At 51.8% G+C, this 14,866-nt stretch overlaps 1 protein-coding gene across 1 annotated transcript; it reads left to right on the top strand.

Moving 5' to 3' along the window:
* The first annotated feature begins 2,554 nt into the window (after positions 1 to 2,554).
* On the top strand, positions 2,555 to 5,429 carry LOC148773513 (melanoma-associated antigen 10-like). The gene is made up of 3 exons (XM_088834319.1): positions 2,555 to 2,564; positions 4,081 to 4,173; positions 4,615 to 5,429. The coding sequence occupies exons 1-3, from the start codon at positions 2,555 to 2,557 to the stop codon at positions 5,427 to 5,429; spliced, it is 918 nt and encodes a 305-aa protein (XP_088690445.1).
* Positions 5,430 to 14,866: the final 9,437 nt, after the last annotated feature.

Raw genomic sequence — 14,866 nt, 5'->3', positions numbered from 1 at the left:
AAGGTCTTCACAGAGCTGATAGAGGTCCAGTGAGCTCATTAGGATGGACCCTCCTCTAACAGAATGGCTGTGCCCATACAAAGGACACATTTAGAGACAGACAGGCACACAGGACAACTCCGGGTGAAGAGGAAGCCCAAGCCCACCATGGCCAGCAATGCCCAGGAAGTGAGTGGGGAGAGATGGGACAGACTCTCCACAGCCTTCACAAGAGCCAACGTCGGTTGACACCTTCACACTGGCTGCTGGCCTCCTGAACCAACATGGTTTGTAGTTTGAGCCACCCAGCCTGTGTGACCCTGACATGAAAACCTTTCTCCAAAGAAGACCTTTTCTCCAAAGACGACACAGAATGCCAACAGGCACATGAAAAGATGCTCAGCATTCTTAATTATTCCGTTCCGTTCAGTCACTCAGTCGTGTCCGACTCTTTGCGACCCCGTGGACTGTAGCCTACCAGGCTTCTCCATCCATGGGATTTTCCAGGCAAGAATACTGGAGTGGGTTACCATTTCCTTCTCCAGGGGATCTTCCCGACCCAGGGATCGAACCCGGGTCTCCCGCATTGGAGGCAGACGCTTTAACCTCTGAGCCACCAGGGAAGCAATGCAAATCAAAACTCCAATGAAGTATTACCTTACACTGGTCAGAATGGTCACCATCAAAAATCCTATGAAGAATAAGTGTTGGAGAGGGAGCAGAGAAAAGGGAACCCTCGTATACTGTTGGTGGAAATGTAAGTTGGTACACTCAATATGAAGAACACTATGGAGGTTCCTTAAACAACTACAAACAGAACTACCATATGATCCAGCAATCCCACTCCTGAATATATACCCAGATAGACAGAAACTCTAATGTGAAAAGATACATGCACTCCAACATGCACACCAACATTCATTGCAGCACTGTTTACAACAGACAAGATATGGAAGCAACCCAAATGCCCATTGACAGATGATTGGGTAAAGAAGATGTGGCCTACACACACACACACACACACACACACACACACACACACACAATGGGAATACTACTCAGCCATAAAAAATAACAAAGTAATACTGTTTGTGGCAACATGGATGAATCTGCTGCCGCTGCTGCTGCTAAGTCGCTTCAGTCGTGTCCGCCTCTGTGTGACCCCATAGACGGCAGCCCAACCAGGCTCCCCCGCCCCTGGGATTCTCCAGGCAAGAACACTGGAGTGGGTTGCCATTTCCTTCTCCACTGCATGAAAGAGAAAACTGAAAGTGAAATCCTCAGTCGTGTCCGACTCTTAGCGACCCCATGGACTGCAGCCTACCAGGCTCCTCCACCCATTGGATATTACAGGCAAGAGTACTGGAGTGGGTTGCCATTGCCTGCTCCGTGGATGGACCTAGAGATTATCATATTAAGTGAAGTAAGACAGAAAGAGAAAGACAAATATTCTATGGTAAGACTTATAGGTGCAATCTAAAAAGATGATGCAAATGAAATTATTTACAAATCAGAAAGACTCAGAACAAAATTGTGGTTACCAAAGGGGAAAAGCAGGGGAAGGGATAAATTAAGAGTTTGGGATTAACTGTTACACTCTATTATGCATAAAATAGTACTACTGTAGCACTGGAGAAGACTCTTGTGAGCCCCTTGGACAGCAAGGAGATCAAGCCAGTCAATCGTAAAAGAAATCAACCCTGAATATCCATTGGAAGGACTGGTGCTAAAGCTGAAGCTCCAAAACTTTGGCCACCTGATGGGAAGAGCCAACTCACCTGGGCTTTGTCCTCTCCCCACCTGAGCCACTGCTCCTCACACCAAGTGCCCAGTCTCTCATAGGCCTGTCAGGAAGTCAGGACAGGCCTAGTGTACTCTTTCCACCCCAGGGGCCCCCAGGGTGGTTGACAGGAGCGGGGATCTGTGGGCTTCCATCAGTCCTCCCTCGGGGTTCCCTTCAGTCTTCCCTCAGGACTTCACCTTGTCTCCAGGGAGGACTTTGGATTCTCTCCTGCCCCCTACTAAGGCCCCAGCCCTTATACCAGGACCCCAGTCTCTCTGAGACCCAAAATGTCAGGAATTCCACTCCCTATATCAGGTCCCCAGTCTCTCTGAGACCTGAATGTCAGGAAATGCAGCATGTGCTCATCCGCCCTATGTCCTCCCAGAGCCCACTCTGCTCTGGAGTCCAAGGTCCCCTCAGTCCTCCCTCCACATCCTCACCTTGACTCTCAAAAGAACTAAGATCTTCCCCTCTGCCCATCTGAGGCCCTGCCCCTTCTAACAGTTGCCTAATGTCTCTGAGAGGTAGATTCAGAAGTCAGAACAGGCTGCCAAGTGTTCATCCCACCACCAGGATCGTCCAGGCCTGACAGCAGGGGCAGGGATCTGTGGTGTTCCTTATATCCTCCATCAAGGACTCATCCAAACTCTTGGCAGATCTGGGGATGCCCTTTGTGTTGACCAGAGGTGGGACCCTCACATCAAGGCTCAGGGAGCACAGAGGGTGGATGAGCACATACTGCATTTCCTGACATTTGGGTCTCAGAGAAACTGGGGACCTGGGAGAGAGGGCATGTCGTCAGGTGAACAGAGGGAAGAAGTCCAGCTCCTCTAGGATTTCAGGATGAGGACCCTGAGGGAGGACTGAGGGGACCCCGGACCCCAGTCAGAGGAGGCCGCAGAGAAGCCTGTAGCTGCTATTGGCCCTTGGCGACCCTGGGGTAGAATGAGCCCAACATGCGTGGTCTCACTTCCTGACATCCGGGTCTCAGACTAGGGACCTGGCATATGGGGCGGGGCCTCATGGGGGCCGATTCCCAGGTCTTACGCTACGCTGCTGTTGCTGCTGCTGCTGCTAAGTCACTTCAGTCGTGTCCGACTCTGTGCGACCCCATAGACGGCAGCCCACCAGGCGCCCCCGTCCCTGGGATTCTCCAGGCAAGAACACTGGAGAGGGTTGCCATTTCCTTCTCCAATGTGTGAAAGGGAAAAGTGAAAGTGAAGTCGCTCAGTCATGTCTGACTCGTCGCGACCCCGTGTCTGCAGCCTACCAGGCTCCTCCGTCCATGGGATTCTCCAGACAAGAGTACTGGAGTGGCTCCTGCGGGGTGTCAAACTGAGGACCCTGAGGAGGGACTAGAGGACGCTGGACCCTAATCAGAGGAGACCTCAGAGAAGCCCATCTCTTGTCAGTCAAGAGCGACCGTGGGGGCAGGGTGAGCACAACAGGAGTATGTTGACTTCCTGACATCCGGGTCTTCAAGAGACTGGGGTCCTGGTATAAGGGGCGGGGCTACAGTTGCGGAGAGGCGAGAATCCAAGTCCTGCGCAGGGGCAAGGTGAGGTGCCTGAGGGATGACTGAGGGGACCTTGAGTGAGGACCGACAGAACCCCACAGAGCCCCGCCCCTGTAGTTGGCCCTGGGAGACTTTGGGTTGAGTAGAGCACACTCGGCCTGCGGGTCTCAGAGAGACTGAGGACCTCGTGAGAGCAGCAGAGTCTCAAAATGGCAGATGGGACAGTCCCGGGAGCTGTCTGAAGTCCAGGCTTCATGCGAGGAAGGACTGAGGAGGTTAGACCCCAACACGGAGGGAGGGATCCTGGTGGAGGCTCTTAGAGGCCTTAGAGTGGGGTGAGCAGGGTGAGAAGTTTTTGACGTCTGTCTTAGGGACCTTGGGATGTGAGGTTTTCGGGTGGAGGGCGGAGGCTTCAGGTTGGCAGAGGCTGGACTCCCAGGACTGAGCAGATGCCTGCCCCATGGTCAGTGCTTGGAGGCCAGGCGGGACATGAGGAGCAGCTGAGGACCAAGCATCTCCCCAGCCTAGAACCCCCGGGAGGCCCTGGGCAGGTACGGCCAAGTGTGGGGCCCCTCAGCGCTTTCTGTACAGACTTGGGTCTTGTTCTCAGTTACCCTGCCGGCCTCCAAAGGGGAGGGTCCAGGCCGTGCCAGGGGAAAGGGGAGAACTACAAAGGAGCCCCGAGGGGCTTCCCACCCAACACCTGGGGGGACCTCACAGAGTCTACTCCTGCTTCCAGCACAAAAGGCCCAGGGATGTACCACACTCTACCCCCAAGGTGTCCCCATCATTTCTCTCACAGGAGCTCCAGGAACCAAGAGGCCAAGGCGGAGGTCTGAGGCCCGTGTCCTGAAGTCAGAGAGCAGAGGAGGTCCAGGCAGTACCAGGAATGAAGGTGAGGAGGGTGTCCTGAGTGGGGCTCCCCATCCTAAAACAGAGGGGACCCAAGAAGGCCCTAATCTCCCCACTTTGTCAGTGCCAGAAATCTCGGGCTGTGCTGACTGCACCCTGGGGAGCCACTTCAATTCTTCCTTCAGGCTGCCAAGGGACTGGCAGCCCAGGATGAGCGCCCCTAGGAGGTCTGAGTGAACCCCTCAAGGGGAGACCTGTAAGTGGCCTGTATCAGACTGCCCAAGGCCTGCCATGGGTTCTAGGCTGGGGAGATGCTTGGTCCTCAGCTGCTTCTCAGCTGCTCCTCATGACCTGCCTGACCTCTATGCACTAACCACAGGGACAACGCGATTCTCAGCCCAGGCCATTCCCACCCCCTCCTCCCCTAAGCCCCGTGGTCCCCAACTGTCCCCCTGTCTCACTGCTGTCTGGGGTTCCATCACAGGCATCGTGCTCCTGGTGGAGAAGAGTGAGCTGAGCAAGCCTGAGGAGGACCTTCAGTACCCAGGTGAGGCCCAGGGCCCGGTGGAAGTGCAGCGCTTGGGGGCTGAGGTGGGGGAGGCTGAAGCCCCCTCTGCCTCCTCTGCCACAGTGTCCTCCTCAGCCCCTGGGGAGGCCTTGCCCCAGGAAGTTCTGAAGGAGATGATAGCTAACCTGATGAAGTTCCTGCTCCTCAAGTACTCAGCCAGGGAGCTGACCTCCCAGGCAGAAATGCTGAAGAAGGTCCTCAAGGATAACCAGGAGCACTTCCCGGTGGTCTTCAGCCAAGCCTCAGAGTGCCTGCAGCTGGTCTGTGGGGTGGAGGTGAGGGAGGTGGACCCCACGGAGCACACCTACACTACGGTCCCTGCCCTGGGCCTCACCTGCGATGAGATGCTGAGCGGTGGGCAGGGCCTGCCCAAGGCCGGCCTCCTGGTGCTGGTCCTCAGGGTGATCATGAGGAATGGAGACCCCGCCCCTGAGGAGGCGGTCTGGGGAGCACTCAGCAGGATGGGGGTGTGTGTTGGGAGGGAGCACTCCATCTTTGGGGAGCCCAGGGAGCTGCTGACCCAAGTGTGGGTGCAGGAGGGATACCTGGAGTACCAGCAGGTGCTTGACAGTGCCCCTGCTCGCTATGCGTTCCTGTGGGGTCCCCGGGCCTATGCGGAGACCAGCAAACAGCAAGGCATGGAATTTGTGCTCAGGTTCAGACAAAGGGCTTTGAGGACCTTCCCACTCCAGTCTTCAGAGGCTGAGAGGGACGTGGACAAGGAGGCCTGAGCCAGAGCAGCAGCCAGGCTAATCCTTCCCTCTGTGATTGAAAAGGGAGCGTTCAGCCTTCTCAGAACTCAGGGCCTGGGCCAGTTGGGGGAGCCATTGTGTAGCGTCTTTGGGTTCCTGTTCTTTATGATGACAGGCAGATTCATCTCTGTTTCCTTTAGAAAACTGTCAAATTTGAATTGTTTTAATGGAGGGCTAAGAGTTGACTCATTGGAAAAGACTCTGATGCTGGGAGGGATTGGGGTCAGGAGGAGAAGGGGACGACAGAGAATGAGATGGCTGGATGGCATCACCGACTCGATGGACATGAGTTTGAGTGAAATCTGGGAGTTGGTGATGGACAGGGAGGCCTGGCGTGCTGTGATTCATGGGGTCGCAAAGAGTCGGACACAGCTGAGCGACTGAACTGAACTGAACTGAAAAAAACTTCAGTGTCTCAGCTTTGTGAATGACGTTGATCACAATGTTTTGTGTTTACCCAGTTGAAGAACAAGAGTTTTGCTATTCCCAGTAAAAGCAACTGGGAATTTTTCCATTTTGTTTTGTGATCCTGATCAGGATACAGTGGAATTAGAATTAGGACTGTTTTGGAATGTGACCTTACTGAGCAGTAGTATTGATGGGGGAAGAATTAGATGATAAATGTAATTGTAGTGAATTCATGCTTCTGTCCTTCTTGTGTATCATTCTCAAAAATTAACTTATCTTTGTTTATTTGGATTTGCCTGGGTTATTTAAGGAAGTAGCAGACAGTTCATTTGAGCCCCCTGCTTACTGGCTCATTTATTCCGAAGACCTTTATGGAGCCTCTGCTCTGTGAAAGGCCATGTTAGCAGTGGGGACACTAGGAGAAGCAGGACACCCGCACACCCCGAGCGATGGTCTCAGAGCCGCAGTCACACAAGGAAGGTGGAGAGATGTCCCCTAGTCCCACGGAACAAGGCAACACAGGAAGGGGTGGTGGGGCTCCAGGAGGAGCACTCAAGTGTTGGCGCCTGAGCCAGGGTGGTTTGGAGCTTTGAGAAACTGGGTTCCTTCTATGTGAGGTGATCGTGATGAGGCTGGTTGGTGGCAGCCCTCAGACTTACAGGCAGTGTGTCATGAGGTTGATGGGAAAGTCTGAAATGGATCTTTGCTGTGAGGTGTCCTTTTGCCTCTTGGATAAAGCCCAGAGAGACCTCTTTCTGAAGCAGGAAGGAAGGGGTCCTTCCTGGCTCTTGAAGCATTGCTGTCGAGCACAGGGGCAAAGGAGGTGTTTTCTACCACCCCCCATCTGCTGCGAATCCTGAAGAAATGAGAATCTTGCTCTTTGAAGTATGGTTCTGTATTCCCTGGGCTAGCCATCCTCTCTGCCCTGGGAAAGCTGATTACCAAGTATTTTGAAATGGCAATTTATTTGGTCATCTGGACTATAGTTTGGCCACTTGTGAGCATGGTCTAGATTTCAGTGGGAAGAAATGTGTGAGGAGAAGCTGCAAATGTGGACAGGACGTGCTGGTGACTGGAATCCTGGGAACAAGTTTCACAGCTGGGAAAGACACTGCTCCACCCTCCTAAGGGCAATGCCCAAATTGAATAATATATCCTCCAAGAGGAAAACACTCAGAGCAGCAATTTTGAGTGGTTTTCTATTCTGTTTCCTATTGAGCTGCCGATTTTCTGAGGTGTCTTGAAAACAATTTCCAGAGGAGAGAGTCTGTCCGAGTCTGTGATCTGAATAACACTAGAAATGAGTACTCGCCAGTAAAGATGTAACATCTGCCAGCGTCCTTGGGTTCAAGCAGGTTGAGAAGTGTGGAGGCAGCAGAAGACTTACAGGTTAAGGCTGTGCCTGGCATCAAAAGGCAGGAGCGACTTTCGGGCCTAAGGAGGTGGTGAGGTCACTGCGGTGGGGGTTGCAGATGGGTGCAGGGGCCTGAAGGGGCAGCTCTCCCTGCTGAGTGCCAGAGAACGACGGGAAGAGGACATGTGATTCTGGTCACATATGTGGCACCTGCCAGATAGTCAGTGGACACTTGGAAAAGGTGGAGAATTTCAAGATCCATGTGACCTGCTCAGACTCTCCTCTCCAAAACAAAGGAGATTTTGTCGTTATAAATTCTAACCACTGCTCTTTGTTGAGCATTTGCTTGGAAGTGTGGAATTGAAGAGATGTCAGGTGTTTAGTCACCTTTGTCTTCCTCTTTCCCTGCACACATGGGGACATGACCCTGCCAGGCCTCTTCACTTAGGAAGGGTCATATGATGACCCGGGGCCAGTGAATTTTGAGCAGAAGCATTTTTGTCAGGACCGTTTGTTTTGAAGGGACACAGGCACCCATGGGTTAATCCTCAAGCCAGGACAACACGCAGACACAGACCACTGCGAGTGCGGTTCCTCTCCCAGAGACTAAAGTCCTGCACCTCTGACCTTTGAGAGAGGCTGCCCCACAGGGAGCTGGCTGCAGGAATTCCTCCCACCACACCCACAGTCACACCCCTGCTGCCCCCCCGAGCTGCACTGTCAGCCCCCTCGGGGCTGTGCTCAGTCTCCATCAGGAGGGCAGCAGCCAGCTGCCAAAGTTCCCTGTTGGGGTTGGGGGCATCCTCCTCGTGGGCCCCAGCCCCGAGGCCACCCACCCCTGCTTCCCACAGCACCCCCTCTCCCCTGGAACCTGGCCTTGGGATTTGTCCTGCCTGCCCCCCACTCAGAGCCAATTAGGCCCTGGTCCTGATGACCTCATGTGTGTATCTTTATCTGGAAGTCCCAGAGCAGCATCCCCTTCCACCGTGCTTCAGCTGGAGCCAGCAGGACTTGACACAGCGTCTGGGCGATCTCCTCATGGTGGGTCAGTAGTATTCATGGCCATAGAAGTGCAGGGCACATGTCTATGATCCTGAGGTGTATCAGACCATTCCCTGTGGAATCCCACATGTTGGAGGAAACTCAGGGTCTTGTGAATGTGACTGTGAGGTCCTAGCTTTTGAGCCTGTGTGTGAGAGGCAGAAGGGTGTCTGATCAGCCATCCGCAGAGCCAGCTAGGAGCCAGTCAGGCTGTTTGAGCAGAAGACAGGCTCTAGTAGATGACAGGGTTGGTACCCAGGACGCTCTCCTAGGTGCAAGAGGCCCCAGGCTCCAGTGAGGATTTGGAAAGTAACCAGGCCCCAGGGGTGCAGGCTGCAAAGAGGGCCAGCCGTCCTATAGAGGTGGAAGCTGCAAGCCTCTGCCGATCCCATCTGACCTGGCCGGGAGAAGGAGGTGGGAGCAGATACTGCTGCAGGTGAGTTGCTGCCCCGGTCTCCATGAGGACATCCATTCTCTGGGGCCAATTCCGGGGCCACAGCCCCGGGGGCCACTCCAGGATGGATACATGGCAGCTCTCATAACAGGTACTCCTTACGCACCTTATTGGATATGACTGCTAGGTGTGGTTGGGATCTTGCTCTGGGTACATAAGAACCTCAGGCCTTTGGGTGCTAGGGAGCCCAAACTTCCCCCCACAACCGATGTATATGGAGGTCATTTCCAGGATCCAGTATCTTCAGCAGCAGCTTCTGTGTAGAAACACACCACCATGTTCCCAAGCTGATCTTGCCCAGGGCATCACAGATTGGACAGGTGCCATCCCTGGCTTAAGGATTCTCAGTGAATGTTCTGCTCCTTTGTGAAGTCCCTGTGTTTCCTCAGGGCTTCCCTGGAGGCTCAGTGTTAAACAATCTGCCTGCAATGTGGGAGATGCAAGTTCGATCCCTGGGTGTGAAGATACTCTGGAGGAGGAAATGGCAGCCCATTCCAGTATTCTTGCCTGGGCAATCCCATAGACAGAGGAGCCTGGAGCGGGGGCTACAGTCCATGGGGTCGCAAAGAGTCAGACACGACTGAGCGGCTGAGCATGCTGAGATGTACACCAAGCTAAAGGTTTGCTCTGGACCCTTGTATCTTTGGCAAGACACTGGCCCCTGCCTGGATCTTGACAGACTTCTTCTGCGGCAAATAACACTGGCAGATGTCTTAAAGTGCTTTTTGAGCAAGTACAGGGCTCCAGGTCTACACCTGGCCTCGGGTGGTGGCTCTTGCCATATCCAGGCAAAACATCTATGAGGTTGGATCAGGGCAGTGTTTGTGGGGCTTGAGAAAAAAGTGGATCCCGAGATGTTTCTCTGGTGGAAGAGGCCCAGTTAGTGTATTATATGGGATTGGAGGTTAAGGGAGAGGAAAAGCTGAAGGTAATTGAGGAAGGGTTGTTTCACACTTACAGGTTCTCTGTGCTTGTGTTTGGTTTCCTTTCTATTTCCTTTTTATCATACTCAGCATCTTTTGCCCAAAGTTTCCTTGTCTTTTTTATTGAAACTGTCAATAGACTTTTATTTTGACCTTTTCCTTTGTAACCCTTTAATATTTGAATAATATTTGTGAAAATAACAGAATTCTCATATACCCTCACCCAGTTTCTCCTATTACTAATATCTTACCTTAATACGATGCATTTATTACAATTCATGAGGGAGTATTGATGGATTATTTATTGTCAACTAAAGCTCATGCTTTACTCAGGCTTCTATAGGTTTTACCCACTCCAGGATCCTGGCGAGGAAACCATCCTAACATTTAGTTGTAATGTCTCCTTGGGTTCCTCTTAGCTTTAACATTTCTTTATTTTCAATGATCTTGACAGTTTTGAGGAGTACTCGGTAGATGTTTGTACAATGACCCTTGATTAGAATTTGTCTGATATTTCACTCGTGCCTAGTTTGGGATTCGGAGAAGGCAATGGCAACCCACTCCAGTACTCTTGCCTGGAAAATCCCATGGGCGGAAGAACCTGGTGGGCTGCAGTCCATGGGGTCACGAAGAGTCAGACGTGACTGAACGTCTTCACTTTCACTTTTCACTTTCATGCACTGGAGAAGGCAATGGCAACCCACTCCAATGTTCTTGCCTGGAGAATCCCAGGGACGGGGGAGCCTGGTGGGATGCCGTCTGTGGAGTCACACAGAGTCGAACAAGACTGAAGTGACTTAGTAGCAGCAGCAGCAGTCTGGGATTGAGTTTGGGGGAGGAATATTACAAATGTTAAATCCCATTCTCATCACATCATATCAAGCGTATATACTATTAGCACAATTGATCACTGATGATGCTCTCATTGATCATCTGGCTGAGGTAGTGCTTGTCATGTGTCTATGTGATAAAGTGATTGTTTTATGCCCCCTTTCCATCCTGTCCTCTTTGGATGAAAGTCACAATGTGTGGTTCATGCTTCGGGGTGGGGAGTTGTGCTCCACTTTCTAGAAGTGGGAGTATCTACATAAACTGGAATCTTTCTCAGTGGGAGATTTGTCTATCCTTGTTTGTGTAATTAAGAAATCATTTATTTTTCTCAATATGGACTCACGGTATTTATATTACACTTTGGGTTAAAATCCAATGCAACTTTTTATATTTTTATTTTAAAATTGTGAAGATTGGCCATTGGGAGCTCTTCCTGTCAGCTCCCTTTATATATACCTTTGTCATACTCCTGAAAACCTTGCTTCCTTTTTTGAAATTTTTGAACACTTTTTTTTCCACACCCTACAAAGATGCTCCAGGCTCATTTTCCATCTTTCCCGTCCCAGTTCTAGAATCATCAATTTTTCCATGGAACCCTTGTTCCTTTTGTTGTCGAATGATATTGACAAAACTAGATCTATACACTAAGTGTGCTCATTGGTAGTGAAGGGTCATTGATTCTGGGACCTCTTGGTGGTCAGAGCAAAGAATTATATGTGTACTTCTTATCCTGTGTTTATTAATATATATAGAAATATTTAAGATGGTAATGATTTCATGAATATGACACCAAAAACAGAGCACCGCCCCCCAAATACATAGATAAATTGGACCTCATCAAAAAAAAAAAAAACAAACACCTATGTGCATCAAAGAACACAATCAAGGAAGCTCCCATATGATCCAGGAATTCCACTTCTGAGTATGTATTTAGAAGGAAATGAAAATAGGATATCGAAAAGATATCTTCACTCCTAAATTTATTGCAGCATTGTTCACAGTAGCCAAAATATGGATACAACCTAAGTGTCTGTCAGTGGATGAATGGATAAAGAAGATGTGACATATTCAGTATACAGCCATGTGAGAGAAGGAAATCCTGCCATTTGCAACAACTTGGAAGGAGCTTGAGGGCATTATGCTAAGTAAAATAAGTGAGACAGAAAAAGATAAATACGGTTTGTTATCACTTACATGTGGAAGCTAAAAAGGACAAACTGGGACTTCCCTGGCAGTCCAGTGGCTAAGACTCTGCACTTCCAATGCAGGGAGCATGGATTTGATCCCTGGTTGGGGAGCTAAGATCCCACATGCTGAGCAGCAAGGCCAAAAATTTAAAAATAAATAAAAATAAATTTAAAAAGTAAAATAGAGAAACAGAGAAGAGAGTGGTGTTTGCCAAGAATTAGGGATGGGGAAATAGGAAGAGATTGTTCATGGGGTACTAGCCCCCATTTACAATACTAACAAGTTTTGGGATCCAGTGTACAGCAGGATGTTTATAGCTCACAATTTGTCAAATACTTGACTGTTGCAAAGAGAGTGGAACTTCTACACTCTCACCACAAACACGAAATGTGACAGGATGGAGGTGGTAGCTCACACTATGTCAGTGATCATTTCACCATTTATAAATGTATCATATCAACATTGCAAGATTTTTGCTTGAACTCCATCCCTCCTTGCTAGTGAGGCTTCTCTTCTAGTGGAGTAAACCTCACTGCAACTGTAGTGTCGTTCACCCATGTGATGCTTCCAGATTTCATCAGGAAACAGTTTTCAGTGTGAGTGAAATTTTAAAACATCCCATAGGCGATGCTGTCGCTTCTGGCTCCGATACAGCATCCACATGACACTCTGGAAACCATTCTGCAGATAAGAATCCTTTTCTGCTTGTTTGTTTTTTTAAGTTGGCATCTATATTTTGTCGTACTTTTCTAATTTCAAACCCTTGCTTTCCCTGATTGAAAAGTAGCAACACCGAATGGGACTAGAGGACACCTACAGGTTCAGAATTCTTTCCTGGTTCGATGATTTATTACTCACAAAGCGTCACCTCTCCCCCCACACGCAGAGAACAATGTGAGTCCATTTCCCAGCTTTGACAATAGCCACCACACAGTCAAGTTTAGTAAACACCACGTGTTTACTATGGGTGCAGCTGCCCTCCATCCAGCATCTGTGCTGGGACTGCAGCCTTCTCTCAAGGGGCAAGGAGGCCCCCTCCCGAGTGAGGACGACACCCCGGAACAGAGGGTCCCACAGAATGCAGCTCCACCATTCCTGGGGATGTCAGCCTAAGAACCCCTCCACCATGCCCACTTCCTCAGTGAACTCGAGGAGCCAGAGGTTTGGTCTGTGGGGTGCAGTCTCAGATGGGCAGAGGGAGGGCCCCATGTCCTGTGGAGACTCGAGGTGAGGACCAGCGGAGACTGAGGGTTCCCAGGGAATGCACGTGCTGCCCTCCTGACAGTTTTGGGGGACGACAGGGCATGGCATCCGGATGTGACGCTACTGATTCCTCTGAGAGAGAAGTGAGGGCCTGGGTCACAGACCTCAGATTCAGGTCAGCAGAGTGAAGGAGCCCAGCCATGCTAGGAGTCAAGGTAGAACCCTGGGGGTAGGGGGCTCTGGGGCCCCAGGACACACCGGTCATCACTGCTCTCAGCCTTGATAGACCCTGGCAGGGTTGTGGGAATGAGTCTTCCACCCCCGGTTTCCCTCTCGGGTGTGCTGGCTCGACAGGGCCTGTGTGTCTAAGGGAAGCAAGGGTCTCACCTGCTCACCTGGGCAGTGCCCAGACTAGCTGAGAGTCAAGGCGAAGAACACAGGGAAGGCTGAGTGACTCCCAGGACATCACCTCAGCCCATGGCGTCCTCAACCACTAAGCCCTGCTATAATGGCCACAGCCTCCTCCTGGGGCCTTAGGGCAGTGACGCCCTTGGTGTGATGGTCTGGCCTCTGCCGAAGACTTTGGCATCCCAGGACCTGTCAGAGCTCAGGATGAGGACCCAGAGGGAGAACACAGGTGACCCCACAGTTCTACGCCTCTGCTGCCAGCCCTGGGCATCCCTGGCATTGGGATGAGCACTTGGCAATGTGTCCTGACTTTGCATCAGGGTCTCAGAGAGACTGGGGACCTAGGATAAGGGGTGGGGTCTCATGTGGGCAGAGGGAAGGGTCCAGGTCCTCACGGGACTGAAAGGGTGTACACTGATGGGGGACTTGGGGGATCCTGGACCCCAATCTGAGGGGACCCCACAGACCTCGCCCCCTATATTCGGGTGGTCTGGAATGTCTCGGTGTGGAATTACTGTTCTAGGCTGGTCCTGACTTTCGGAATTCGGGTCTGAGAGAGACTGTGGACCTGGTTAAGAGGAACGGGACCTCGTTTGGGGAGAGGAGAGAATCCCAGGTCCTACCCAGAGGCAAAGTGAGGTGCCCGAGGGAGGACTGAGGGGACCCTGGACCCCAATGAGAAGAGACCTCAGAAAAGCCCATCCCTGCTGTCGGTCCTGAGAGACCCTGGGATATGATGACCGCAACAGGCTTGGTCTGACTTTCTGACATCCGGGTCTCAGACTGGGGTCCTGGTACAGTAGGCAGACTTCCTGACATCTGGGCTTCAGAGAGACTGAGGCCCTGGTGTGAGGAGCAGGACCTCAGTCGGGGAGAGGACGGAGCCCAGGTCCTAGAGGGAGTAAAGGCAAGGATCCTGAGGGAGGAGTGAGGGGAGTTGGACCCCAGAACAGAGGGGACCCGGGTTGTCCCCAGGAGGGAAGACCACGTGCAGCATATCTTGACATCCAGGCCTCAGAGTGACTCGGGACCTTGTGAGAATCATGGGGCCTCAAAGTGGCAGACGGGAAAATTCCTGGTCCTGCCTGGTGTCCAGGCTCCATGTGAAAAAGGACTAAGGGGATTGGACCCCAAGGCAGGGAGTTTTCCTAGCCCTTGTCGGGGGGGGGGCGTGTCTCAGAGGCCTCAGCGCAGGGTAAGCAAGGTGAGTAGTTTGCTCACCTATAGCGTTGGGGCCTCGGGAGGTGAGGTTTTCAGGTGGATGGCAGAGGTTTCAGGTCAGCAGGGGCTGGACTCCCCAGCCTGAGTAGAACTCGCCCCTGTGGTCAGTGCTGGGAGGCCAGGAAGGACGTGAGGAGGAACTGAGGACTGGGCATCTCCCCAGCCTAGGACCCGCAGGAGGCCCTGGGCAGGTGCAGCCAGGTGGGGCCCCTCAATGCTTTCTATCCAGACTTGGTTCTTTTTCTGAGTTTCCCTGCAGGCCCCCAAAGGGGAGAGTCCAGGCCGTGCCAGGGAAAAGGGGAGCACTAAAAGGAAGTCCCTAGGGAACCGCTCACCCCACAGCTGGGGGAGTTCACAGAGTCCACCCCTCCAACAAGCACAGAAG

Source organism: Moschus berezovskii, chromosome X (assembly GCF_049115385.1).
Source record: "Moschus berezovskii isolate FMDL1 chromosome X, NW_MosBer_1.0, whole genome shotgun sequence".
Classification (NCBI taxonomy): domain Eukaryota; kingdom Metazoa; phylum Chordata; class Mammalia; order Artiodactyla; family Moschidae; genus Moschus; species Moschus berezovskii.
Note: the sequence above shows the minus strand (reverse complement) of the source record. Positions and strands in the feature narration are given on the sequence as shown.

Excerpts from the sequence above, each read along its gene's own strand:
- LOC148773513 (XM_088834319.1), top strand. Across the intron at positions 4,174-4,614 it reads AGGCAGTACCAGGAATGAAG|GCATCGTGCTCCTGGTGGAG; the intron begins GTGAGGAGGGTG and ends GTTCCATCACAG.